The 24,073-nt window shown below is 56.4% G+C and overlaps 9 protein-coding genes across 9 annotated transcripts; 7 read left to right on the top strand and 2 right to left on the bottom strand.

The window, feature by feature from the left end:
- Positions 1-827: 827 nt before the first annotated feature.
- Positions 828-1,910, top strand: SLS55_004320 (uncharacterized protein; the record flags this gene model as incomplete). Its single annotated transcript, XM_066775778.1, has 1 exon — positions 828-1,910. The coding sequence occupies one exon, from the start codon at positions 828-830 to the stop codon at positions 1,908-1,910; it is 1,083 nt and encodes a 360-aa protein (XP_066633659.1).
- Positions 1,911-3,062: 1,152 nt separating this feature from the next.
- On the top strand, positions 3,063-3,593 carry SLS55_004319 (uncharacterized protein; the record flags this gene model as incomplete). Its single annotated transcript, XM_066775777.1, has 2 exons — positions 3,063-3,340; positions 3,521-3,593. The coding sequence occupies 2 exons, from the start codon at positions 3,063-3,065 to the stop codon at positions 3,591-3,593; spliced, it is 351 nt and encodes a 116-aa protein (XP_066633658.1).
- A 3,294-nt stretch (positions 3,594-6,887) lies between these two features.
- On the top strand, positions 6,888-8,865 carry SLS55_004318 (uncharacterized protein; the record flags this gene model as incomplete). The annotated part of the gene is made up of 6 exons (XM_066775776.1): positions 6,888-7,230; positions 7,283-7,333; positions 7,383-7,418; positions 7,474-7,643; positions 7,692-8,274; positions 8,336-8,865. The coding sequence occupies 6 exons, from the start codon at positions 6,888-6,890 to the stop codon at positions 8,863-8,865; spliced, it is 1,713 nt and encodes a 570-aa protein (XP_066633657.1).
- Positions 8,866-11,634: 2,769 nt separating this feature from the next.
- On the top strand, positions 11,635-12,738 carry SLS55_004317 (uncharacterized protein; the record flags this gene model as incomplete). Its single annotated transcript, XM_066775775.1, has 1 exon — positions 11,635-12,738. The coding sequence occupies one exon, from the start codon at positions 11,635-11,637 to the stop codon at positions 12,736-12,738; it is 1,104 nt and encodes a 367-aa protein (XP_066633656.1).
- A 148-nt stretch (positions 12,739-12,886) lies between these two features.
- Positions 12,887-13,379, bottom strand: SLS55_004316 (uncharacterized protein; the record flags this gene model as incomplete). The annotated part of the gene is made up of 2 exons (XM_066775774.1): positions 12,887-13,143; positions 13,199-13,379. The coding sequence occupies 2 exons, from the start codon at positions 13,377-13,379 to the stop codon at positions 12,887-12,889; spliced, it is 438 nt and encodes a 145-aa protein (XP_066633655.1).
- A 1,635-nt stretch (positions 13,380-15,014) lies between these two features.
- On the top strand, positions 15,015-15,797 carry SLS55_004315 (uncharacterized protein; the record flags this gene model as incomplete). Its single annotated transcript, XM_066775773.1, has 1 exon — positions 15,015-15,797. One exon carries the CDS (start codon positions 15,015-15,017, stop codon positions 15,795-15,797), a length of 783 nt encoding a protein of 260 aa, XP_066633654.1.
- Positions 15,798-17,042: 1,245 nt separating this feature from the next.
- Positions 17,043-17,843, top strand: SLS55_004314 (uncharacterized protein; the record flags this gene model as incomplete). Its single annotated transcript, XM_066775772.1, has 1 exon — positions 17,043-17,843. One exon carries the CDS (start codon positions 17,043-17,045, stop codon positions 17,841-17,843), a length of 801 nt encoding a protein of 266 aa, XP_066633653.1.
- An 882-nt stretch (positions 17,844-18,725) lies between these two features.
- SLS55_004313 (uncharacterized protein) lies at positions 18,726-20,035 on the top strand (the record flags this gene model as incomplete). The annotated part of the gene is made up of 3 exons (XM_066775771.1): positions 18,726-18,729; positions 18,834-19,008; positions 19,069-20,035. The coding sequence occupies 3 exons, from the start codon at positions 18,726-18,728 to the stop codon at positions 20,033-20,035; spliced, it is 1,146 nt and encodes a 381-aa protein (XP_066633652.1).
- Positions 20,036-21,721: 1,686 nt separating this feature from the next.
- On the bottom strand, positions 21,722-23,387 carry SLS55_004312 (uncharacterized protein; the record flags this gene model as incomplete). The annotated part of the gene is made up of 3 exons (XM_066775770.1): positions 21,722-22,555; positions 22,612-23,068; positions 23,122-23,387. The coding sequence occupies 3 exons, from the start codon at positions 23,385-23,387 to the stop codon at positions 21,722-21,724; spliced, it is 1,557 nt and encodes a 518-aa protein (XP_066633651.1).
- Positions 23,388-24,073: the final 686 nt, after the last annotated feature.

Here is a 24,073-nt window from a genome sequence, read left to right as displayed (position 1 = left end):
TTCCTTGACACACTCACGAGACGGTTACCCACGAGAGACGGCTAAGAAGACCGAGAAAATAGTAAATAGGATAGCTTCTAATGGAGTAATAGGTGGACGCGCCCACTGCACAGATTGCGCGGAGACTCGAGGGCACTGTTGATGCAGGTAGTGTTGGCAGCTTAGATTGAGCTGCACGCGACGAGGCGGTTGCCGGGCAGCGGGCCGCCGACGGGATAAACATGATGACGGCAAGCGGCGGGCAAACACATCAGGCACTGCGCGAACAGGCCGAGCATTTTGAGTCGGCTATACTGCACCTAGTGCGTCGGAAGGGGCGCACTCGAAACTTCAGCCTCGCGATTTTCCTAAATCAAGGTGGAGGCAGAGGCAGCGTGGGCCACGCTGTGCGAGGTGGTTGGGAGGAGGCTGGCAAGCTCGATAAACCCACCCGCCCTGCATCACCTTTCCCGCCCAGCTCGCAGCCCGCATTCCTCTTTTCTCCCACGCACTCACTTCACTCACAGTCTTAGTTGCGAACGCCTCTGTCGCTCGTTCAGCGCCGACTTTTCCGTCCAGCTCGCATTCCATCTTCGGGAGCCGAGACGTCATTCGACAAGCCACGACGCTGCGGGTAGATCACAGATCACGCCGACCCCACCCGGCTGCCGAGCAAGGAAACCCGACTCCATTCCACGTCGCCAGCAGCCCATCCCGCTCGCTCGCTCGCCCGCCCGCCCGTCTTTCTCGCGAGCTGAGCGTCCAGCGGAATTCCACGAGCGGCATCTATTTCACCAGGTCCTTGACAGCTTCGCAGTCGCCGTGCAGTCGGCGCACCGTCACCCAGAATGCTCGCTCCCAGCTCGCTTGTCTCCACATTGCTGGCTGCGCTATCGCTGTCCCCGCAATGGTCGAGCGCCAACCCCATCCAGACCGCCGACGACTCCAGTCTCGACCAGGTCGCCATTGAGGAGTACCACAACGTCACTCTCATCCAGCGTTCCTGCGACAACCCTTGCGGTTGGTCGGGCCAGCTCTGCTGCGAAAGTGCCGCGGCGTGTTACACCGACTCTTCCGAACAGGCGCAATGCAGCGCGACCGCCGGCGGCTCCGGCTCCTGGTCGTACTACACGAGCACCTTCGTTGAGACCGACAAAGTGACCAGAACCGAGATTTACAGCACCTACCTCGGCGGCGCGACTGTAACAGCCCAAGCGACCGGGAGTTCCATCTCATGCAACACAGGAAACGGCGAGACTGCTTGCGGCAGCATCTGCTGTACCTCGAAGCAATACTGCCAGCTGAACGGGCAATGCGCCGCAATTGGCGTGTCCGAATCACCTGGAGCATCCCCAACGGGTACGGGTGCCTCATATTCCGCGCCGGTGCGACCGACGTCGGGGACGCTGATTACTATCACAGCTACCGCCGCCGCAACCACAACCGTCCCCTTCGAGACGCCTGTTGCAACCGGTGCCACTGCGCCCGTCACTGCCGGTGAGAGCGGCGGCGGCGGCGGTCTCAGCGGAGGCGCCATTGCTGGCATCGTCATCGGCACCCTGGCTGGTATCCTCCTGCTGGCACTTCTCTGCCTCTTCTGCTGCGCCAAAGCTGCCTTTGACGGCATTCTCGCAATTTTCGGCCTCGGCAAGAAGAAACGCCGTTCCACGGAATACGTCGAGGAGTATCACCGTCACAGCCACGGCGGCGGTAGCCGTCACTCTGGCTGGTATGGTGACCGTCCCGCGAGGCCTCCTCCGCCAAAGAAGAGTGGCATGGGCATGGGCGGCCTGCTCGCTGGTCTCGCTGGTGCAGGAGCTCTTCTTGGGCTCAGCAAGAAGAGGCGCGAGTCCCGGTACGATGATGACAAGACCACGACAACCGACGTTAGTAGCTACTATTACAGCGACTACACAAGTTCAAGTAAGTGACCGTTCCTCTCAGCTTTTACGGTAGAGGTAGATTGCTAACCAACCTTCAGGCAGCGCCAGTTCAGACGACAGGAGGACGAGAACCACACGCTATACCCATTCGCGCCGCTAGAGCCGGATTTGCTCGGTCTCATCCTCAGCACTTCAACCCTGTACAAATTTCATGGGCGGGATCAAAATTGCGAGGCATACGCATGCGATTTTTAGCGTTCTCGGACGTTGCAGTTTGCTTGCATCGCTTTGCTCCGGTTCATTAGTATTTTCTTCTGCATTTGAATCGCCTCGTTTCCATCGAGGCTTTGGCGTTTTGCGGCATATTCCCCTTCGGTTCCTCTCGACGACAAGTTATCCGGTCGCACTCGAGAGTTCTTCTTTGTTCTTTTCGAAGCCACGCGTAATACAGCGGGTGAAATAACTTAGACGATAAGTGGCTTTACAACTTTTGAGGATGGGAAATGATGAAAAGGATGGGAAGGAAAGCAGGCATTGACGACGAGACGACAAAGGCAGGAAGCCGGAGGATTTAATGAGCACGACTTAGACGGGAAACGCGACTATTACGAGAGATGTACGTAGTTATGAGATATGGCAGTGCTGGGCTGGGAGGAATGGCATTGATCGGAAAGTCAACGGAATGCAAGTGGCAGCAGGGCAAAGCAATTCGAAAGAGCAATAATTCAACCATGGCCTGCTTCTTTCCGCTTATTGCCCATTACGGCGGTGTGCAGTGGTTCAATACTCCATTAGCCCGATTCGTTCGGCGCGATGGAAGTGCAGGTGACAGGAGTTGAGGCGTGGCAGTCCAGTCGTATCGTTCGGAGTTGGTCCCTCACTAACCGGCTGTCGGCGATGGCAGGGAGAGAACTGCCGCGCTTCACCGCTTTTCGCCCTGGCACGGGCACACACAGGCGACGGCTTCGCTTTCTCTTTCCTGCGGAGCACAGACTGGCCCGCGGCAGACTCACGACGCACGCACCGCCGGCAACCTCAACTTCCAACCTCACCCGCGCCGCCTCATCCCCATCCATCCCCCCTCCATCGCCACCACCGGACCCGACCGCCCCACATCGGGTCTTCCTCCAACAAGACACCGTTCGACGAAACGAAACCTCCCCTCTCCACTCCGCCCTTTCATTCTCGTGACGACGCGCCATGGCTTCCTCGATCCGCAGCACAACGGCCGCCGTCCGCCGCATGGCCGCCACCACGTCGAACACGGTCGGCCGCAGCAGGAACCTGTCCTCGACCCCGCGCCGCCTTGGTGGCGACGCGCACGCGCACGGCGACCACTACGACCCGCCCAGCGGCTGGCTGTTCGGCGTCGCGCCGGGCAAGTACCAGCAGGAAGGCTGGGAGAAGATCTGGATTTGGGGCTTTCTCGGAAGCCTTGGGCTGGCGGGCCTGGCCTACTGCTACAAGCCCGATACGAGGTATGTCTCTTCTGAGTCATCGTTGTTGTTTGGAGAGCGAATTGGCGGGGGTGGAAGGGGTTTTTTTTGCGGGTTTAGAAGGATTGAGGCTGGATGTGCTCGAGGGTGGACGGAGGGGCAAACGGTTATTGAGCGAGTTGAGATGCGATGACGCTAACGCGACGCGCTTTTTCCTTGCAGCATACAAACCTGGGCTCTTGAAGAGGCCCGGAGACGGCTCGAGGCCGAGGGCATCCTTGAGGACAAGAACTAGAGGAATGCCGATCTACGGATTTCCATCTGTACCGTTCGCGCGGATAAGGAAGCCAATCAACTTCGACACTTTTCAACCGACTTTTATTTTCCCCATGACGGACCTTTTGAGAAATTAGAAACAGACTCCGGCGGTAATCGTGTTTCGGGCTGAGAAGCGGCTGGCCTTTGGCATCGCCGTGCCATGTTCTACGCATTTTGCCTTCTTCCCCAAAACGGATGCGAATGCGGAACGGCTCGTTGCGGCTACTGGGGGCAACAAGACATGCAGCGATGTACATATACGGCTTTTGGTGGGGGAAAGCGGACTTTGCAAAGCAGAATTTTCCCTTTGTTTTGATCACGGCAATAGACGAGGCCGGCTGTCGGTGAATGAGAAGCATCAACTTCGACCGCCTTTCTTGTCTCAGGCTCTCCCTTGTATCCACCCGTTTCGAGGTCCCGTGTGGGGGTGCGGACAGGGATTGACTGGTACGGAGTACCACTTGACCAAGTTGCAGGGGCCAGGTTCAGCCTTTTCGGGAGATTTCTGATGTGCAGCTGGAAGCCAGCCCGGACGCCTGGGAAAGTGGATCCCCTCCTTCAGCCGACCGGTTTTCCGATAAGGTGATCTGCAAAAATGATGCTCTGCTCACGAGGATGGCAAGTCGGCATCAACACCACCACCACGTCTCACAAAACGCTTTCCGCCAGAGATAGGCAGGACCCACCGCTACTCTCTTTCTCTCTCTGGGTCTTGTTCCCGCTGCAGTATCATGATTTGCAGCATGACCATTATCATCGTACGAGGAGGAACTTCTGTTTATTGATTTTGTGTGACGCGGACTTGGACCTCATGACTCGACAAGATTTTGCGACCTTTTTTCTGCAACACCCGTTTCCGGACAACGCTCGGAAACAGTCGCGGCGGAAGGGTTCCTTCCATTTATATACCTAAATGAGTACCTCCCGTGGCTACAGAGAAAGGAAAGGACCTCGTCGCTTGCATTGGTGTTCGTTGAACACTGCCAGGATACCTACTGCTCTTGCGGATCTACACATAAGGTCCCCTTCCCAACCGTGTCTGCAGATCATGTTACTTGAGGAATCCACATCCACAGCCCATTCTTCGAAGCACGCCGACTGCAGAGACAAGTACTGGACGTGTCACAGCTGTGGACTGAGGACGCACCGAGAGCAGACAAAGCAGTGCCTGCAGTGCGGGCACACGTGGTGCTGGAGCTGTGAGAAGGCATCGGGAGGGGGCGGGAGCCTGATCTTCCACAATTAAAACGTTGTTGTGCTTGGACAACAGAAAAGCGGGTTTGAAGGACAGCGCTGAAAACGGCGCTCCGAAGCATGGTCATCGTTCTGTTGCATCCGCATGGATTTCGGCAACTTCGACATTTTTTCGCGCCTCAAATCTTTACCGGCCGTTGGCATGGGCCCGACGATCTCATTCTCAGGGCCCCGGAAAATGTCTCCGTCCATCCCGGCTACGATATAATGGGTACAAGCGACCTAATGACCTCCAGGATCCCGAAAATCTCGTTCCCGGGATCTCGAGCCTCGCAAATCGCATGCGATGGTCACGACATGTTCATATCAACATTAGGATATTCCCCGCCTCCAAAATATAGACAGACTTTATCGACACGGAATTACCGTTGCGCACCGGTGGAAATGCTGGGATGGATTATTCACGGATACTTGTTTGCTCGAAAAGAAACTCAATCGAACGGATTCGGCACGCAATAACGCTATTGCCTACGGTGAGCGGATTTGTCCCGCTGCCGCGGTATCTGGAAGCCATGTTTAGCCGTGGGCCCCTGGGCGATTGGACAATCCCTGGCTCCCGGCCACTTCAAAAGTTCGAGGCCATTTGCTCTGCTCTCTCACGTGGACCTTTTCGCTCCCAGCTTGCCTAGTCACGGAATAGCCATCTCCTTGGGCATTTACCTTCAGCGGCTCCGGCGAATGATTGGGCTGCGAGACGGCATGGTGATGAGGAGACTTGTTAGTGTACGGGTAGTACGTCAGGAGTTTATGGGACTTCGGTGCTGGGTCACCTGCTCGGCGCGAGGTGGGGACTTTCTCGGGAGCTTTGTCGCTTTGTGCGAGAGGTATAGGGCCGTATAGCTGACCGCTCTGCTCCACTACGATGGAGAGGTGGGGCAAGACCGCTTCCTGATATAATCATCTTTGTTAAATTATAGATGGCTTTGCGCAGCAAGAACTGCACCCGACGACCCTTTTATCGGGTTTGGCGATCCCTGGCCAGCGCTGACAATAACAAACGGGAGAGCGGTTTGGCTGGAAGGAGGCAGGCCAGATTGGGGTAGCCTTGCTCTGAACGTCAGACGATACGGCAAACTGACTGATCCTGCTGCGAAGCTCCATCGCTCTATGTGGGCCGCCATCTTGCTCAACGACAACAAGGATCGGCTCGTCCAGTCATTCGGTCTTTCATGGCGGTGGCTGGTCGCCGTGATTCGGCAGATGGAGACCTAGCCGCAGTGGCGTTTATAGTTCGCATGCGGACCTGCGTCGCGTGGCCGGCGTCTGAGACCGTTTGGGCCGGGGGATTTCTCTTTTTCATCCCGAACATGTGTGCCTGGGGACGAGCGTTTCTGCCTGAGCGAGGCACGGCATCGGGGACGGACGGGCACGATCGATCGACGGCGGGGAAGCTAAAAGCACGCCAACCGGGGCGGAGTGGGGTTGGTTGCAGATAAGCGACCTCCCCGTCGCGTGCGGAATCCTCAAAAGGCCCATCTGACGCACGTCATCGACTTTCCGGTGAAGGCTGACAACCGTCTCTGAGCAGTGAGGCACCCTGACGCATGCAGAAGAGTGCGGAGTTCAGCAGCAGCAGCAGCAGCAGCAGCAGGAGTCCAGGAAAGACTCGCTCTTTGGACAAGCAAACTAGGGTGAAGCTCTTTGATATACAGACAGAGCACAAGGTTCATCGGACGCGGCTGGTCTCAACGGTCCACAAAGGGTGCCACGCCCGGGACGCCAGCCGCTAGCTCATTGCCGCATTGCGTTTAGCCGGGAGCTGCTGCCATGGAACAACGCGTCGCACAGCAGGCGGCACGCGGGATGCATTCAAGCTTACTGGCAGCGGTTGACGTCGACTGCATCCCACGCGTTCAAAAACAGCACCCTGTCCCGCCGCGCGCGCCCCGCCAAAAGGACTATGCCCGAGAGCTCGTATGATGACGAGCGGGAAGACGAAGCGCAGCAGCCACTCGTCGCCAGGAGCCCCTCGATAAATGATCCCCTTGATCCACCAGACGGCGCCTCTGTTCCCCTGATGTATCTTCACACCCCCGACGACAAGGACGACCCTTCGCTCCAGCCCCTCATGGCAGACGTCGATTACAAGAGCGCGGGCGGCATACAGCCCGGCCGCCTTAGCGATGACGAGGTCGACGCGGGGCGTGCAGCCTCGCTGACGGAAGCCCTGCACGTCGAGGGCTTCTCGCTGTTCGAGAAAAAGTGCGTGCTGATCAACCGGGAAATCGACGCCATGGGCATGGGCAGGTACCAGTGGCACGTCTGGTGCCTGTGCGGCTTTGGTTATTTCTTGGATCTACTGTGGGCCATGGCGTTCGGTCTGGTCCTCGGCCCGGTGCAGCAGGAGTTCGGGTTTGGAAGTAGGCTGATACTGAACATCTTCCTGTTTTTGCTTTTGCTGACTTTGTCCAGATGACCAATCCGGGAACATTTCGACATCGTTTTCCGCTGGTTTGACAGCAGGTACTTCGAACCTGTGTGGAAGACTTTAGCAGAAGCTGATGGGGAACAGGCGCGTTCGTATGGGGTGTTCTGTCGGACATTATCGGTTGGTGACTTGAATCTTCCACCTCATCAGACACGAGAAACTAATGGAAATCCAGGCCGACAATGGGCGTTCAACCTTACAGTCTTGATAGCTTCAATTTTCGGCATCTGCCTTGGAGCTCCGAACTCGTACAGCCCTTTCCTGGTCCTCACAGCCTTCACTGGATTCGGCATTGGGGGGAATATCCCCATCGATACCACCATCACCCTGGAATTTCTCCCCCAGGTATGTTGTTTGCTTGCAATCGTAAGAGGCTGGCACTAATTGATCAAGAACAAACGCTTCCTTTTGGCTTTGCTCTCAATTTTCCAGCCGCTCGGAGTGCTCGTCTGCTCAGCACTCGCGTACGCCTACATCCCATCACACTCGTGCACCCCGAACTTTGCCGATTCCGATCCGTTGCCATCATGCAAAAACTCCGCTCCTGGCGTCGAATGCTGCTCCAAGTCAAACAATATGGGATGGAGATATCTGATGTTCACGCTCGGGGCCATGACAATTTCGCTGTTCTTCATACGTACTGTCGTCTTCAGGATGAAGGAGTCACCAAAGTACCTTGTGTACAGGGGTCAAGATGAGAAGGCTGTGGAAGTCATCCGCCACATCGCAAAGGTCAACGGGCAGGAGTCGAAGCTAAGACTTGAATCCTTCGAGATGCTGGAAAGTGAGCATGACCGATCCTCGGGGGCGCCTGGGCTTGGAGGTGGTAAATCCCAGAGGAATCTATCTCTAGGCAAGAAGGTGGGCTTGGAGCTTCAGCGGTACAAGCTACTATTCAGCAGCCGGGAGATGACGCGTTTGACCATTTTGGTATGGCTGACGTACATCATGGACTACTGGGGCTTCACTGTAGCCGGTAAGCAAAGAAGATGAATTCACCTTCCAGCCTCCTACATCTGCTGACATTTTCTTCATAGGCACCTATCTCCCCAAAATCATCGCGGTCAAAAACGGCTCGCTCAACCTGTCGCTTGACTTCACCTACCGCTCCTACCTGCTCATCTACTTTCCGGGCGTCTTCGGCGTGGCTCTCGGGGCCCTGCTGTACAACGTGCCACACGTGGGCCGCAAGTGGACGATGGCAGTGTCGGCGGGGCTGATGGGCGCCTCCATCTTCATCTTCGCATCGGTCAACACCGAGGCCTCCAACATCGGCCTCAACGCCATGGAATACTTCTTCCAGAGCATGTTCAACGCCGTCCTGTATGGCTGGACCCCCGAGGCGTTCCCCGCGCCCGTCAGGGGCACCGCGTGCGGCATCGCGAGCTTCTGGGGCCGTCTGTTCAGCATCGTGAGCCCTCTGATCGCGCAGAGTTTGTATGCGAAGAGCACAAGTGGCGGCGGCGACATCAATGCCGTTTTGTATTTGGCGGGCGGCGTGACGCTGGGATGCGTGATTTCGGTTGCGTTGCTGCCGAATAGAAGGCTAGGCACGCAAAGCATGTAGATGTGGCACGTGTGTTAGATATGTATGCATAGGTATGAGCGGTAAAGGCGTTATTAGAAGGAAGAGGGTGGTGGGTTAGGAGCTGGAGGATTTCGGTCACTTGATCGCCTTTGTTTCAAATATGTCCAGTCAAACTGTCCACAAGTCTGTGTCTTGAAGCGTGTCAGAGCTCCGACGTGGCAACTTGTCTTTTTCTGCTGTTCGACTTCAAACACACGGAAGCATATCACTTAAGCAGCAGACGTTTCAGCACAGAAAGTCAACTAGTACGGGTGGCTCGCCGCCGCCGCAAGATGTATAAAAATGCATACAGCAGCTACAACTCCTCACCCATCAACTATCACCAAACGCAGGCAACGCCCTGTCCGAGAAGCTCCTCTAATTTCTAAACGCCACAAACATTCTCATCATCAAGCGTCTTCCTCCCACATCATAGCCGCGTCCTGCGAAAACGAACATGCTCGCCACAAAACCACCACCGTCATCGCCACCACTCAAACCCGCTTCCTATTCTTCGCCTATTTTTCCTACCTCCCGACCCCACTACCGCCGTTACTGCACCGCCACCAACTGCAACGGCAACATCTGCATCGCCCACCAACCGTCATCCATGGCAGACGCCAATCACCGCCCATGGCGCTGCTGCCACTGCCAAACCGCCAACGACGCCGGCCTGTTCTTCTGCAGCGGGCCGCTACGCGGTCGCCGGCGTATGTGCGATCACATGCGGTGCGCGCGGTGCATGGAGAGTCCTTTTGAGGATGAGCGGAACGTTGAATGTGGTGGTGTTGATGGGTGTGAGGGGTGGGGAAGGCAGGGGATGTTGCCGCCGCCACCGAACCGGTTGGAGGGTGGGTGCGGATTTTGCTGGATGAAGGTCATAGGGGTTTAGTACCGCAGTGGGAATTCGGTATGCTGGGATCTTGGGGGGTTGCGAAGTTTGCGTTCCTCTTTGTTCTCGTTTTGGAGTCCTTGATCCTTGTGGTTCGGGTCGGCCTTCGGTATGCTGTAACGCGTTTGTAGCGGCCGTCTTTCGTTTGTTGTGCGAGACATATCCTCAATCACTTGCCTCTGTTGGACTAACGATTGTAGTGACGTGTCTTGGATCACAGTGACTCATCGCTATTGGAGTTTCAATTATGCAGCCAGCACATCTCCCGCTGCTGGTCTTTTAATGCCGGCAATAGTGTAGACCGGCCACTCTTTGCGCAGTCACGAACAAGATTTACGAATTCCGCATGAACGTGTCCAATGGGAAGATTGTAAGACCAAACGGAACCAACTGTCTCATGACCGTAGAGCTGAGCCGTCCGTAGTGCTAACGGAAGATTCTGAAAATTTGTAGCATCATTCCGGGTTCTCGTTTGGACTCATGGAGAGGACTATGTCGAGAGGGGTCTATCCTAAACCTCAGTCAGTCAATGAATTGGTCGAAAACAAGTTTCAGGAAAGCGAAATTTTCTGGGAAAACGTGAGTGTACTACTGGAAAAAGGGAAAGAGATGTCGCAATTAATGGTGGTAGCATGAGAGCTTTCCGAATGGCTTGATTTGCGCAAGTCAAGTCGGCCAATATTACATATGGCGTGGACTCCAAGGGAGATATCTGGCGCAGTGAATGGCAAAAGCAATTAATCTCGTTTGGCGAGGTAAAATATTGTTTCAGGTGATTCCATACCTCATTCCGTTCAGGTGCATGGATTCTCGCATTTTGCTTGCTTGCCTACATGATATCTGCATTCACGAGCGTTCGGGGTCTGCCGTACCAAATAGCCGGCGCAACCATCTCGCCGATAAAGGTGCAGTGTATGACACATGTGGCGCCAGAGCCAAACTCACGCCAAGCTCGCAGTATGCACCATGTGAAACCACATCTAGAACCTCTGTACCAGAGGGTGGTGCGGGTACACGGCAGTAAAAGATCATAAGACAGAAGCCAAAACGCCCGCAAGGCAGAGTGCGGGGTCATGGGGGCCAAAAAAGAACAGGGCATGCGATGGACTGGTGCCCGGTTAGCTGCATTGAAACCGCTCCTTCGGGCGCGTAGGGTCATCCGAAGCCGCCGCATCGACGTCATTTGCCGAAGCCGCGCGGTTGTAGGTATTTGTCAATCAGTGAGCTGTGGACGAACCGTAGAGCTTTTTTGAAGGTGCTCCTGAAACTTACTGTTCAGGAGCGTTTCATTGTGTCTCGAACGGCGACGGAATTTTGAGAATGTCTATTGATAGAAATGAGGCTCGTTTACATACATCTCATGAACCTCTCTTTTGGACTGCTTGACCGTAGGTCGAGCACTTGGGTGACATCTATACCCCTGCTGCATTCGCTGGGACCTACAGCTGGAGGGTGTAGCTGATTTCTGTATTATGAGCGCATGTTGCAGGAGAGATGGTGAGCAGACCTCGAAATCTCAGCCGAGCTTGGGGCCCGCAAGGCTGGCAATGGACCCCAACCACCCTCCCACGAGGAGGGTGCCATGCTCACCTCAGCCCATGTTTTCGGTGCCGTAGGTGCCCGGATCGACGGATCGAATGCTAACACGACCAAGGCGGTACCCGGAAAGTAAGGGCTCCCCGCCGCCTGCGGATCCAGGCTTGTTCTAGCCCCAGTATAAGACGGAACTCCCGCCCATTGCTAGCTAATGGAGCCGCTGAGGGTCAGCAATAAACTTCCCCGAGACAGTACAGCATATGTGTCTATTCAAGTTAAAACAACAAAACAAACAGTCGACAAGTCTCCGGACGAAAGCATTTCACTTTACAGCTGACATCATGTCGCATAAGGATTGCTTGAGCACCGCTCAAACCTGGCTGTCCTCTTTCTACGCTTATCACCCAGACGAAACTGAACCACGCTCTGGAGAGGGAATGATCATCGAGCCATCCAAAGGTGTGGAGACATCTCGCCCCAAAGACCCTGGTCTTCGGATCGCCGGACACAAAGTCGTGGGAGGAAAGCCGGACAAACAGGTAGACTTGGAAACCAAACTCGGCAAAATTCCAAAGGTCATGCTGAATGACAGTCCCAAGCCGTTCTGCGGATCACTGTTCGGAATGGTGGAAGTTCGCTCTCCTAAGCGTCGGCCTGCACCCAGACTTCCGACAGTGCCTGAGACTCCAGAGGAGAGTATGAACGCCGGCATGCACTCCAAACTACCGAGAGATCAGGACTCAGAGAGATACGAGGTCATGCCGATGGACTGGGGTTGTCGGTCTCGGGCCCCAACTGTCTCGGTACGCGAACTCGATCATGACATTTCGCCAACCAATACCGACCCAGGACACTTCTGTACGATGATCGAGTCCATGGCACCAGAGGTTGAAGAGATACTCCGTCGGTATGCCAATTCGAGCCGCAAATCGTCATCATCGACACCTGATATTCCTGAGGAGGCTGGGAATTGTGGAAGTCCAGACCGGAAAATCGAGTTTGACGCCGTGGTGTGGAGCCCCGAGCAGCACGAGGACGATCCTTGGCAAAAGACAACGCACAGTGACGAAAAAATGACGCACGAGCCATCGCAAAGCAGCCAGGATAAGCTCGTCGTCGTCGGGGGAGATGTTCAGATCTTGGCGGACTCGATTGGCGGCGCTTACGGCGTTCCTGTGACCAAAGCGTCGGTCGAGGTTGCACGGCGGGATTCGGGCATCAGGTTCACGCTGACATGTGTTGAGGATGGCTATGAAGATGCTGAAGTGCTGTTCGACGATGACTTCTTGTACGAAGAAGAGATGATGGATCCGGACTATTTCCAAGAAGGATGGCTGCGCGAAGCCCACTTCTCGGCCAGCTCTGATCCGTCTAAGTACTTACTGACGGTTATTTCCCCTCCATATGCATTGCTTGGAAGCAAGGTTTCTGTATGCGAAGCGTAATTCAATCAATTGGTTCTAGCGACAAAGAGTAGTTAGGTTCTTGACTATAGTGGTGTTGTAAATACAGCCCACTGCAAAGCGATATACTGCATACCCCGGAACATCTACAACTTGGGCACGACATATCCTCTGCTGACTTACACAGCCCTTAGGTGCTAAGCATCTCTCTCCCAATCCTCCTCTCGAGATCCTCCAGCAGCCCAATCAAGGCTTCTCTCCTACCTCTGCCCGGCTCAGCCTTGACGCCGGGCACTCCTGGGCCCTTCAACAGAACCTTGTAGCGGCTCGTCTTCGAGTCCTCATTCTTTGGACCGAGGACAACCGCATGGCAGAGGAGGCCGGAGGGGGCGAGGGCAGTGGTCACCCTCAGACGCGGCGATGACGGGAAGAGAACCGAGGCATTCTCTGATCCATAATCAGTGCTGCGCAGTTGGACTGACCGGGTGAAGGGCAGCAGTACCTTGAATCCTCTCGACCAGGTCCGTCATGGTCGTGATTTGGACAGTCTCGGGCACCTCAATTTTGTTCTCTACCGTCGTTGCGGGCGGCGGAGCTGGCGCTTCGGGCGGCGCTTGGTAGGATGGGACATAGCTGTTCGTAGCTCTTTGGGCGGGTGCTTTCATCTTGTTGTTTGCGCTCATGACGGGCAATTTCGGGCGATTCGGACAGAATTGATGGGAGGCTGAGCGAGAAGAGAGATGGAGGACGATGGCGAGGACATCATGACGGGCGCGCTGGCGTTGAATAGAGCTTGAGCTGATGAGCTGGCGGACAGGGAATCGGATTGGATCTTTGCCGAATCTTGAAGAACGGAGGGGCAAGCCAGGGAGGAAAGATGTCGGATTGGGTCTTTGCCAAATCGACAGAGCGCATGCCAGGAAGCTGGCAAGGTGATTGTTGGCAGAGCGGTAGCTGTGACGTCTTCGCTGCAGGACCCAAGATCTGGCCACGGGCGGGCAGCTCGCCGGTGGCGGGCGCGCATGTGACTGCGCGGGGCAGCGACGCGTCTGACTCAGCCCCGTTGCGTTGCTCCCGTCCTACTCTCCCGTTTTCACTTTCTGCTCAAACGCCAGCAGTGACAGCACTACTCCAGCTTCCCGTCGCCGCCCGATCCAGCCTTCGCTTGCACGACCGTCTCCACACCTGAATGCGACGAACGCCTTTCTCATCCCAACGTTGACTGCCCTTCGCGCACTCCGCTGCAGACGTGGCTTCAGCGGCTCCGTGCTCGATATATTGACGTGCGTCTTTACCTGTAGACGCGTTTGACTCCACCGTTCCGTACCTTCTCCTGGGTGTCTATGCGCTTGATCGGCCGTTGCTCAATGCCGACTTGACAAACGACGAACAGTGCATGAGCATTATGCCTCGTCTCGACTCGTTGCTGCGCTGACCGCCGACTTGGCTACTTGTTGCTTCATCCAGAATTGAACTGATATCACCAAGCGGGCAAAAAATCAAAGCAGGTTCCGAACTCCTCGTAGTTCATTCAGACACAAAACATCCATCATCGCGCCCCCATTCTGTGATTACGTTGACCGCATTGATCTCAGCTGAGAGCCGGTTCGTCAAAGCGCTCTTCACCGATAATGCATCTTGATTTTCTCCGGTCCATGCTGGATCGCCTTGCCCCGTAGCGCTACGGTCACTGTTCAAGGGGCTACCCGTTGATTCGCCAGCAAAGCCGATCAAACGGCCCCCCACAGGTCCCAGCACTGCAGAAAATCACGCGCTGCAACACGGGGTAAACAATCTCCGGCGCCCTATGCCGCTTCGGAAAGCCATCGCTGGCTTGAAGTACGCAGATCCAGAGCTTGTTTCTCCATCCGTCGGCCAAACCGTCTGAGCGCTGGTGGCCGAGCCCGAATGCCGCCATCGCCATCGCCAGCAGAGCCGCGGAGCTCCAGTATTCATCAAACGATCCCAACGCAGAGGCCGACAAGCGCGCGCCGGACCGAGGACAATCATGGAGATTACGAGCGCCACGTCGAGACAAGCATGGCGCCTCGCCGTGAATTGATGCCATGAAGACCCAAGCTCCTTTTCGGTCAGCCCCACATCGTCCCCGACGCGTCGACCCCAGTTCCCCCTGAACCACAACGACGCAACCAACCAGGGCAAATCAAACGCAACCCGTCGCTCTTTTATCAAACAACAAGCCCCGAGCCTGTACCAAGCCTTTTTGTTTCCTCGCCCGGCTTCGTCCTCGTTCCGTGTTCCGTCCTCTCGCCGACCTCCGACCCGCATATCGCTCATTTCCCGGCTTTTTACCAACAATGCATTCCTACACCCTCGCTACCTTCCTCTTGGCCGGCGCTGCCACTCTCTCCACCGCCGCGCCAGTCAACCCCAACGGCGTGGCCGCCCGCGACCCTGTCAACTCGGGTCACATCCTCTCTTTCCTCTCCGGCGAGGGCAACGGCGATGAGAAGGGCGACATTGGCAAGGCTGCCGTCACCTCCGTGAAGGTCGGCAAGCGTGACGCAGAGGCCGACCCCGTCAACTCCGGCCACATCCTGGACTTCCTCTCCTCCGAGGGCAATGGCGATGACAAGGGCGATATCAGCAAGGCTGCCGTGACGTCGGTGAAGGTCGGCAAGCGTGACGCGGAGGCCGACCCCGTCAACTCAGGCCACATCCTGGACTTTCTCTCCTCCGAGGGCAACGGCGATGACAAGGGCGACATTAGCAAGGCTGCGGTTACTTCCGTGAAGGTTGGCAAGCGCGAGCCCGTCAACTCCGGCCACATTCTGTCTTTCCTTTCTAGTGAGGGCAACGGTGACGAGAAGGCCGGCAACGGCAACCTCGTGGATGCGGATGTGAACGTTGGCAAGCGTGAGCCCGTCAACTCCGGTCACATCTTGTCCTTCCTCTCCAGTGAGGGCAACGGTGATGAGAAGCCTGGCAACGGCGACCTCGTGGATGCGAATGTGAACGTTGGCAAGCGTGAGCCCGTCAACTCCGGTCACATTCTGTCCTTCCTTTCCAGCGAGGGCAACGGCGACGAGAAGGCCGGCGGTAACCTTGTGGACGCGGACGTGAAGGTTGGCAAGAACTAAGCCATGTATAATTTTGAGGTTGGTGGGATGATGATGTGATGGGGTTCTTTCCTTTTGTTTTTGCCATTCTTGTCGATGCTCAGATATACCATTAGAACTCATATCAATGAGTGCTTTCGCCACCTTCCTTACTTGTGTCGAATGAACCTTGGTGGTACCTAATCGGAAAGGTTGTGAGAAGAACGTCTTGGCTGACGTAACGTCTCTTTCTCAGTACTAAATTAAGAGATCAATCATTCTTGTCCCCACAGTCAAGCCAAATCGTGTTCCGCGCTGCCATGTCGATCAATATTACAGCAGACCTCGATATGTGAAAGCATAACACTTAGTATGCAACGACCCTTTCCTGTCTTTACCCTTTGACTACTCCATGTTGACGTATATACTCGTCTTCGACACGAAAACGTCATCCGCACGGTCAAGAGAAACTTTAGATGTGGACAGGTGTGGGTGAGCCATGCCTGTATTCCTGACACAATATTGTCTCGCTCACAACTTGACTTACTTGAAGGGAAATCGTAGGCTTTCACGGCGCCTCCATGCGAAAGTCTGGCTCTTTGCGCTCGCAAATTTCAATTCTACATCCACCACTACGAACTTGAGTTGAAAAGGCAAGCGCACGCGAGCTGCCAAAGTCTGTCCAACGGCCCACGGGAGGATGAGCGGACCGCTGCAAGGCGGCAAGTCTCGGCTTGCATGCGTGTCAGCAGGATCGGATTGGATGGTGGCTTTAAGTAGTGAGGGCAGCATGCTGCATACTAATCCCCAGGCGCCACGCCGTCGGCACCAAGCCGCCGAACCCTGCATGCTCTAGCAAGGGACGGGTAAGCCATCTCGATAAAGGCAGCGCACGATAGAGTTTAACGCAAGGCTAGAGAGAAATTGCAATGCATTGCACGGTGCGCTTGCCGAATGCAGTCGACGTTGTCGTATTCTCTTTCACGGATGCAGATCCTAGCAAAGGGTCCAACAGAGCTGCAGGCCTTGCGGTGAAGAAAAGGGGGGTTGCCAGACTCACTGGAGACTCTCGCCGCATCATGCCAGGTGCGGGCAGAAGGAGAAGGAAACGCTGCCGCCTTCCTGGCTTGCAGTGCACCCTACGACCCCAAAGGGCAGGGACAGCACGTGATCGCTTAGACGTTTGGCGCCACAACAGCACCACCACTCTGCGACGGGTCTCCTCGCCAACCAGTTTCTGAACACGCCAGGCCGCGCTCCTCACGCTAGGTACGCAGTTCCTCAGCCATGGCCGACCAGCTCAGCCCCGCAGATGTCAATACCATTGCAGCTTTCGTCAGCGCCGAGGACGTGCCCGACCTCCACCATGCCGATCCGGTCGACTGCCTGGTCTTGTGCGTGTCGGCCGTGCTGCACAGCGCCGACGTCGTCTTCTCAGCGCTTGAAGCGCGTCCGCGCCTGACCAAGACGCTGGTCATCTGCGGAGGCATTGGCCACTCGACGCCATTCCTCTACGACGCAATTTCACGCCATCCTGGCTATCAGGAGCTTTACCCGGCGATTCGCGGCTTGCCGGAGTCGCGCGTGCTGGCCCAAGTCTTCGACCGCTTTTACGACTCAGACGCCATTCGCCAAGCGGGCGTAACGGTGCTCGTCGAGGACCGCTCCACCAACTGCGGAGCCAATGCCCTTGAGACGCGCGCGCTGCTGGAACGACACCGAGTTGCGACACCGCGCACGATCCTCGTCGTCCAGGATCCCACCATGGCCCGCCGAACCGTGGCCTCGTTCGAGAGGGCCTTTGACGACGCCGATGTCAGGCCCCGCGTCATGAGCTGCCCAACCTTCGTCCCGCAGGTCGAGCGCACAGGATCCGGCGTGGTCTACTGCACCACGGCAGTTGAGCGGACGGACCTCTGGGAGCTCGCTCGCTTCCTCGACCTGCTTCTAGGCGAGGTTCCTCGGCTGCGCGACGACGCCAATGGCTACGGCCCGCGCGGCAAAGGCTTCATCGTGCACGTCGACGTGCCGGACGCGGTCGAGCAGGCGTGGATGCGCGTGTGTGAGAGCGTTGCGCGCGGCAGGTGAGGCAGATGAGAGACTACTCATCACGCCAGGCTCAGTGGAGCATGGGGATGCCTGCTGCGCCGGGCTCCGAGGCAGGCCGAAAAAACGGTTCCGCCCAACGGCGCATCCACGGCGGCCAGTGGGCAGCCTGCGGCAGGTACCGGGGTGGGGCTCTTCGGGAGCCCGTGGCCCAACACGTGAGCGGCTTCCTGTCAGCGTGCAGACCGCTGCCACACTGCCGGTGGCGTTCTTCATGCGTGCGGATCCTCCACGGTCGTCGCGGCTGCCGATCAAGCAGCATTTGTGCCTAGCGGCGCAGGGCGGCCTATGGAGGCGTCAAAGGCGATTGAGTACTGCCGCAGGGTCGCGCGTCCGGCGGCTGGTGCTGGCGCGAGGGGGCCTGACGACTCGGCGGCGGCCACGAGCCACAGCTTTATACCGCCGCCTGGCGGGTGCCATCGCACCCGCTTATCGTGCACTGCCGAGCGAAATTCTCTTGCCCGCGCACCGCCTTGCCAGGGTTCGTCGCACCTGGCCGCATGGCGCTGGGCTAGACTTGCCCGCTGCGCAGCTAGCCCTGGCGGAGTGCCGTCCGCGTCGCAGCGTCTGCCCCACGCCTGCCCTGGTCGACTTCTTCACGTCCCGCACCCTTCGGAAGAATAAAGGGGAACCGCCCGCAGATCAGCTCTCCGTATACATTTGTAGGCTCTCCACTGGCCCACTGCTGTCGCGGGCCCGTCCCAATCCAACAAGCTGCCTGCCAATGCAAGTGCTGCGGGGATCATCACTGCACCTCTCCCAGAGCTCCCACACGCTCAAAATTCACCAGAGCAGATTTCTTGCTGAACGTCAACAATGCCTATAATCGTTCCCACCGAAAATGTGGGTTCCCTACCCCGTCCCATGCGTAAGTTGCCAGCCGCCTCCGCCTTCGTTGCCCGCCTTGCCCGTCCGTCCCGCGTCTCGACCACCGTCTGCTGTGCCTCACAACCCAACCTGACGTCATTCCAGAGCTCCAGCAGACCTACGCCGACTACGATGCCGGCCGATGCACCAAGGCCGACCTTCTCGAGGCCCAGGACACGGCCGTGCAAGACACGATTGAGCGCCTGGAGCGCTGCGGTCAAGATTTCGTGACGGACGGCGAGCAACGTTGCAGCTCCTTCGCGACGTACTCTGTCACAGAGTAAGCCAATTGCCACCGCAAGAGCACGTGAAGCCAAGTTGGGCTAATCAGTTGTTGCAGCACGCTCAACGGAACCGGGCTCACCGAAAACCTCACCGTTGACGATCAATGCTTCACAATCACCTTCCAAGATGGCCACACGCGCACACTACCCCGTCTCCTTTCCGGGCCCTTCCGGTACCAGACATACGCATACGACAACTTCAGAGCATCTCTCAAGTACGCAACAAGAAAACCCATGAAGGTTGCTGTCATCGCCCCGTCGATGATGTACCTCCTTTACGTCGGCGAAGTCCCCGGATATTCCAAGGAACAGTTTATGCAGGACATTGTGGACGAGTGCGTCAAGGACATTCGCGGCTGCTTCGAGGCCGGGGCGGTACGTGTGTCAATTGACTTCACCGAGGGCCGCCTCGCCTGCCAGGAGGGGTCTCCGCCGAATTTGATCGACGTTTTCATCAAGCTGTTGGACGACGTGTTATCGCACTTTACTCCCAAGGAACGCGTTGACATTGGCCTGCACACCTGTCCTGGCGGCGACTGCGACACACGCCACTCGGATTTCCAGTCCTACTACTCCCTGCTGCCGAAGCTGTTAAAGGTCAAAGTCGGGTACTTCCTGATGCAGATGCGGTCGGAACCGGAGAAGGAGGCTCTCTACAAGCTGATCGGATCGAACCTGGAGCCCAAGTTGGACGGGGTCAAGCAGATAGTCTTCATTGGCTGTGTCGACCCGCTGACGCCGCACGTCGAGAAGCCCGAGGCGGTCGCGGACATGCTGCTCGAGGCTAGCTTCCACATTCCGCGCGACCAGCTCGGCGCCACGGACGACTGCGGCTTCTCGCCCTTCAACAACGACCTCAAGCCCAAGAGCTGGAGCCCGAACTTTGGCCGGGACATCGCTTTCAGGAAGATCAAGGCGAGAGTTGAGGGAGCGAGGCTGGCAAGCGAGGAGTTTGAGCGGTTGGAGAGGCAGTCGATAATATTAAAGGCCAGGGCGAAGTCGAAATCTCCGCCGCCGCGGTGAAAGGGAAAGGAAAGAAGTTGGAGAGAAAGGAGCGAGCGGCTTCTTTGTTTCAATGGCGGAACCTGAAAACGAAAAGCCATCATGTTGGAAGCTGGATAAGTATTTTTTGCATATACTGGGGTTTGGAACGTTGGTAATCTCTCCCCGAGCGCGCTGCCCTTTTTTTCCCCTCTGTCTTCTTTCCTCGAACAAAGAAAGTTTATGAATTTCCTATACCATATCGCGCCCTGCTTTCCTATTTTGACGCTCTCTTGCTTTGGGCTGGATGTCTGGATACCTCTCTGTACTGTTAGCGGAGGAACTGTAAGAGCGTAGCATTTGTACGAGACGAGTTGTCTCTTGTCGTAATAATTGCAGCGGTACTCTAGTTTTTCTTCAGTTGGCGGCGGCTGGCTGGATAATTACAGGCTTTCAGAGAAACACTGAACCTCTTCCCACAGAGGAGATCTCTATGCAGACATGATGATTGCCGCTCAGATACAACGGTGTCGCTGCAGCGTTTTCGAACAGGGGATAATATATCGTCGACATTCCCGACCACCCACCGCACGCCAAGACAGCTTCGATCGACGACTTTTGGGATTGTCTCGACGTTAGCCACTTCTCTTCCCCCGCCGGTTCGAGATTCGACGGTAACAGGGATTATGACTTGAATCTTGACTTACGGCCAAAGTTTATTTGAGGTGCGGGCGGGGCCGACGGATCCGAAGAAGCCGGTGCTTTCGCGAGCCCGGTGTTCCAGCGAATAGGGTAAAAGCAAAAGAAGTTCGTCGGTGGTTCTGAGTTCAGCTTGGTAGCCTTTGGCCCCATGGAATATATCAGAGCAGATGGTCGTCTGCGGTGTTTTGGCAGCACGGGGCTGCAAGCATTGAAAAGAAGTGACGTCGACGCAGATCAACGGGGGGACGACCCAAGCGTTCCCCGCAGTGATGGTCAGTGGCACAGGGAAGAAACACATTATGCGGGACTATTATTCCTTCCTAGATGGTCATGGTAGGTGCCTTCCCGACGTCTGATTGGCTTGAATGGTCTCGGAAAGAAAATCCATGCGGCACAGTACCTAGCGTGCCACCAATCTCATTCGATATATTTGTCCTCACCAACTCTCGGCCAAAAGCTTGAAGGCAGCTATAAGAAGCTCAAAGTGCGCGTAAAATAAAAGCGTCCTCCTTGACAAGCCTGACAAAAGCAAAACGGTGGAGTTTATCACACGAACGTGAAGGCCAATACAAAAAGGGTGGAGCCTTTTACAAGGTATGACGCAAGACACACACACAAAAGAAAAAAAAAGGGGGGGAGGGCTTTACCACACAGAAGTCCATGCCAAGATGAAAAAGGGTGGAAAGGTTGACATGGATCAGCCGCATAGCAGCCGAAAAATTGGAAGAGCATGGGATCAAGATGAGAACAAGAAGCGTCGAGGTTTGCAAGACGAGATCATCAGCGGAACCCCATATCAAGCTCTATTTGCTGTATTTCGTTGCATACAACCACAGTTTGAATCGAGTGCCTTGGTTTGAACATGGTATATGATTATTCGGCACTGCTGTGAAAACTCCAGTCATGCCACACTTTTCCATCCCGTACACACATGCTGTACTACGCTATACATTAATACTAAGAAAACAAGACCGAGGACCGGTCCATCTCGCCGCTTCGCAAAAGAAACTAAAACAGAATACACGCTTAAAACTCCTGCCGAAACCTCTTGCTCGTCCGGATCCTCTCGCCGTAAAAGTAGAACAACCACAGGGCGGGCGCCAGCAGCAACGCAAGGAAACCGAGCAGGGTGTTCCCCCAGCCCAGGCCCAAGGCGTCGTACATGTCCAGGCCGCACAGGGGCAGCAGGGCGCCCAGCAGGCTCCGCAGCACGGCATTGGCGGCGTTGACGCTGGCGGCGTGCAGGGTGAAGGCGTCGACGAGGTACGTCTGCACGCAGATGAGGGCGCAGATCATGCCGGCGCCGGTGATGCCGGTGCCGATCATGGGCGCGACCCAGTGCACCTTCTTCTCGGCCGTCCAGCCGTACAGGAACAGGCCGGCGGGCAGCGCCAGCGCGGCGGGCACGGTGAGGAACAGGGGCAGCCGGTCCTCGGGCCGGATGCGGCCGCCCGCGGCGAGCTTGCGCTGCAGCAGCTTGTCCGTGACGCTGCCGACGGCGAGCAGGCCGAGCAGCGAGCCGACTCCCGAGCCGATGTAGGTGAGCCCGGCGGCCGATGTGGAGAAGCCGTAGCTGTCCTCGAAGACGAAGGTGAAGGTGGTGAAGAGGATGTAGAGGATGCCGTAGGCGATGGCGATGTAGAGGCACATGAGCGTGACGATGGGCGAGAAGAAGAGGAGCTTGAGCGGGCGGGCGAGCGCGTGGCGGAAGATCTCCCCCGTGGTCGAGTCGGTCGCGTACTTGGAGCGGTAGGCCGGGTTGCCCGTCTCTTGCCTGAGGCGCGCCGCCTTGCGCTCGAGGAGGACGGGGTGGTAGGTTTCCTTGAGCGTGAAATAGGCGACGACGGTGCAGATGCCGGACTGGGGGATTTGTTAGCAGGCTGGATGCGGAAAACGGTGGCACGCATCATGCTTACCGTGATGGTGATCACCCAGAACACCCAGCGCCAGCCCTCGGCCTCAGTGAGGTATCCGCCAGCGATGGGTCCGACGATAGGTCCGAGTAGAGGCCCCATGGACCAGATGGCCATGGCCCCTCCCCTCTTCTCCGCCGGGAGCATGTCCGCAATGGATCCGCTGCCGCACGTAACCACCGACACTCCTGAGAGCCCAGCCAGGAACCGGAAGACGATGAGCATGCCCATGTTCTGCGATACGGCGCAGCAGACGGTGAAGATGGTGAAGAAGACGTTGCAGACGTGGTACACTGGGTTGCGGCCGTAGACTTCGCTCAGAGGTGCCAGGAGCAGAGGCCCCAAGGCGAAGCCGAGAACGTAGACGGAAACGACGAAGGTCGCGAGCATTTGGGAGTCGGTCCCGAAATCTCGCATCACGAGCGGCACGCCGGGCGCAAACATGGAGGAGGCAAGCGGTCTACGGCATGTTAGAATGGTCGTAGACATGAGCAGTGACTGGGGTTTGCCTACGTCAGGAACGTAATGAAAGAGAGGACGCCGATCGTTGTCCATTGGCGGGATGCTGGCCACTTTGTGGGGTTGATGGCATCGTCCGCGGGTTCCCAGTCGACGATGAAAGGGTCGGCAGCCTCTTCGGCAGGCTTCTCGCTACCATGGTCGTTGACGTGGTGTGTGGACGCCGAACTGTTGGTCCTGGTCTGGTCGGTGACCCCGGATTCCAAATCCATTGAAGGTTTGAGAGAATTGGGTGTCTCTGGCGGATTTAAGGCGCTCATCTGTGCTAGGTGGTCTGCTCTGAGTCTGTGTAAAGGTGGGGTATGTCTGGGGGTAACAAGACACAAGTTTCGACGATTTGCAAATCAGGAAGTTGGTTTGAGCGAATACTATTATAGCATCTGACGGGACAGCTGCAGCACTTTAAGGAGAGAAACATTGCGGCTGTGAGCAAGGTGTCATCTGCAAAGCGAAGTCTTCGCATGCGGCTGCGCTGCACAGTTCGGATGGGCCTGAGGCCGAGCTGCCATGCGACATATATACCCGATTCGTATTCGTACACGAGCTTTCGGATTGCATTTTATGCTTCGGATTCGGGTCTGCTTCCTCGGATTGTGCATCTGAGCTTGGCACCTCAACAGCCGCTGTACTACATTGAATTTCTTGGTGACTGCAAGGCCAATTTTCCCATTCTGAATTAACCTTTCTTGGCCAGTGCATAAAACTCGCGTTTGCTCCGGAAGTCCTGCAGTCCAACAGATATGCCAGAGGCGCTCACCGAGGTACTGTGCATGGAGGCGAAATGGAACCAACTCCGATTCAGCAAAGCGAGGTGCTATCTATCAAGGCACATTACATCAAGAGCGCATCACATCTAAAGCATGTGGCTTTGTAATGTTTTGGGGAAACCCCCAGGAAAACAAGAGCCAGCCGCCCACGAGTAAAGAGAAACCAGGATACCATAGAA

This window comes from Diplodia seriata (genome assembly GCF_021436955.1).
Source record: "Diplodia seriata strain FDS-637 chromosome Unknown scaffold_4, whole genome shotgun sequence".
Taxonomy (NCBI): domain Eukaryota; kingdom Fungi; phylum Ascomycota; class Dothideomycetes; order Botryosphaeriales; family Botryosphaeriaceae; genus Diplodia; species Diplodia seriata.
Note: the sequence above shows the minus strand (reverse complement) of the source record. Positions and strands in the feature narration are given on the sequence as shown.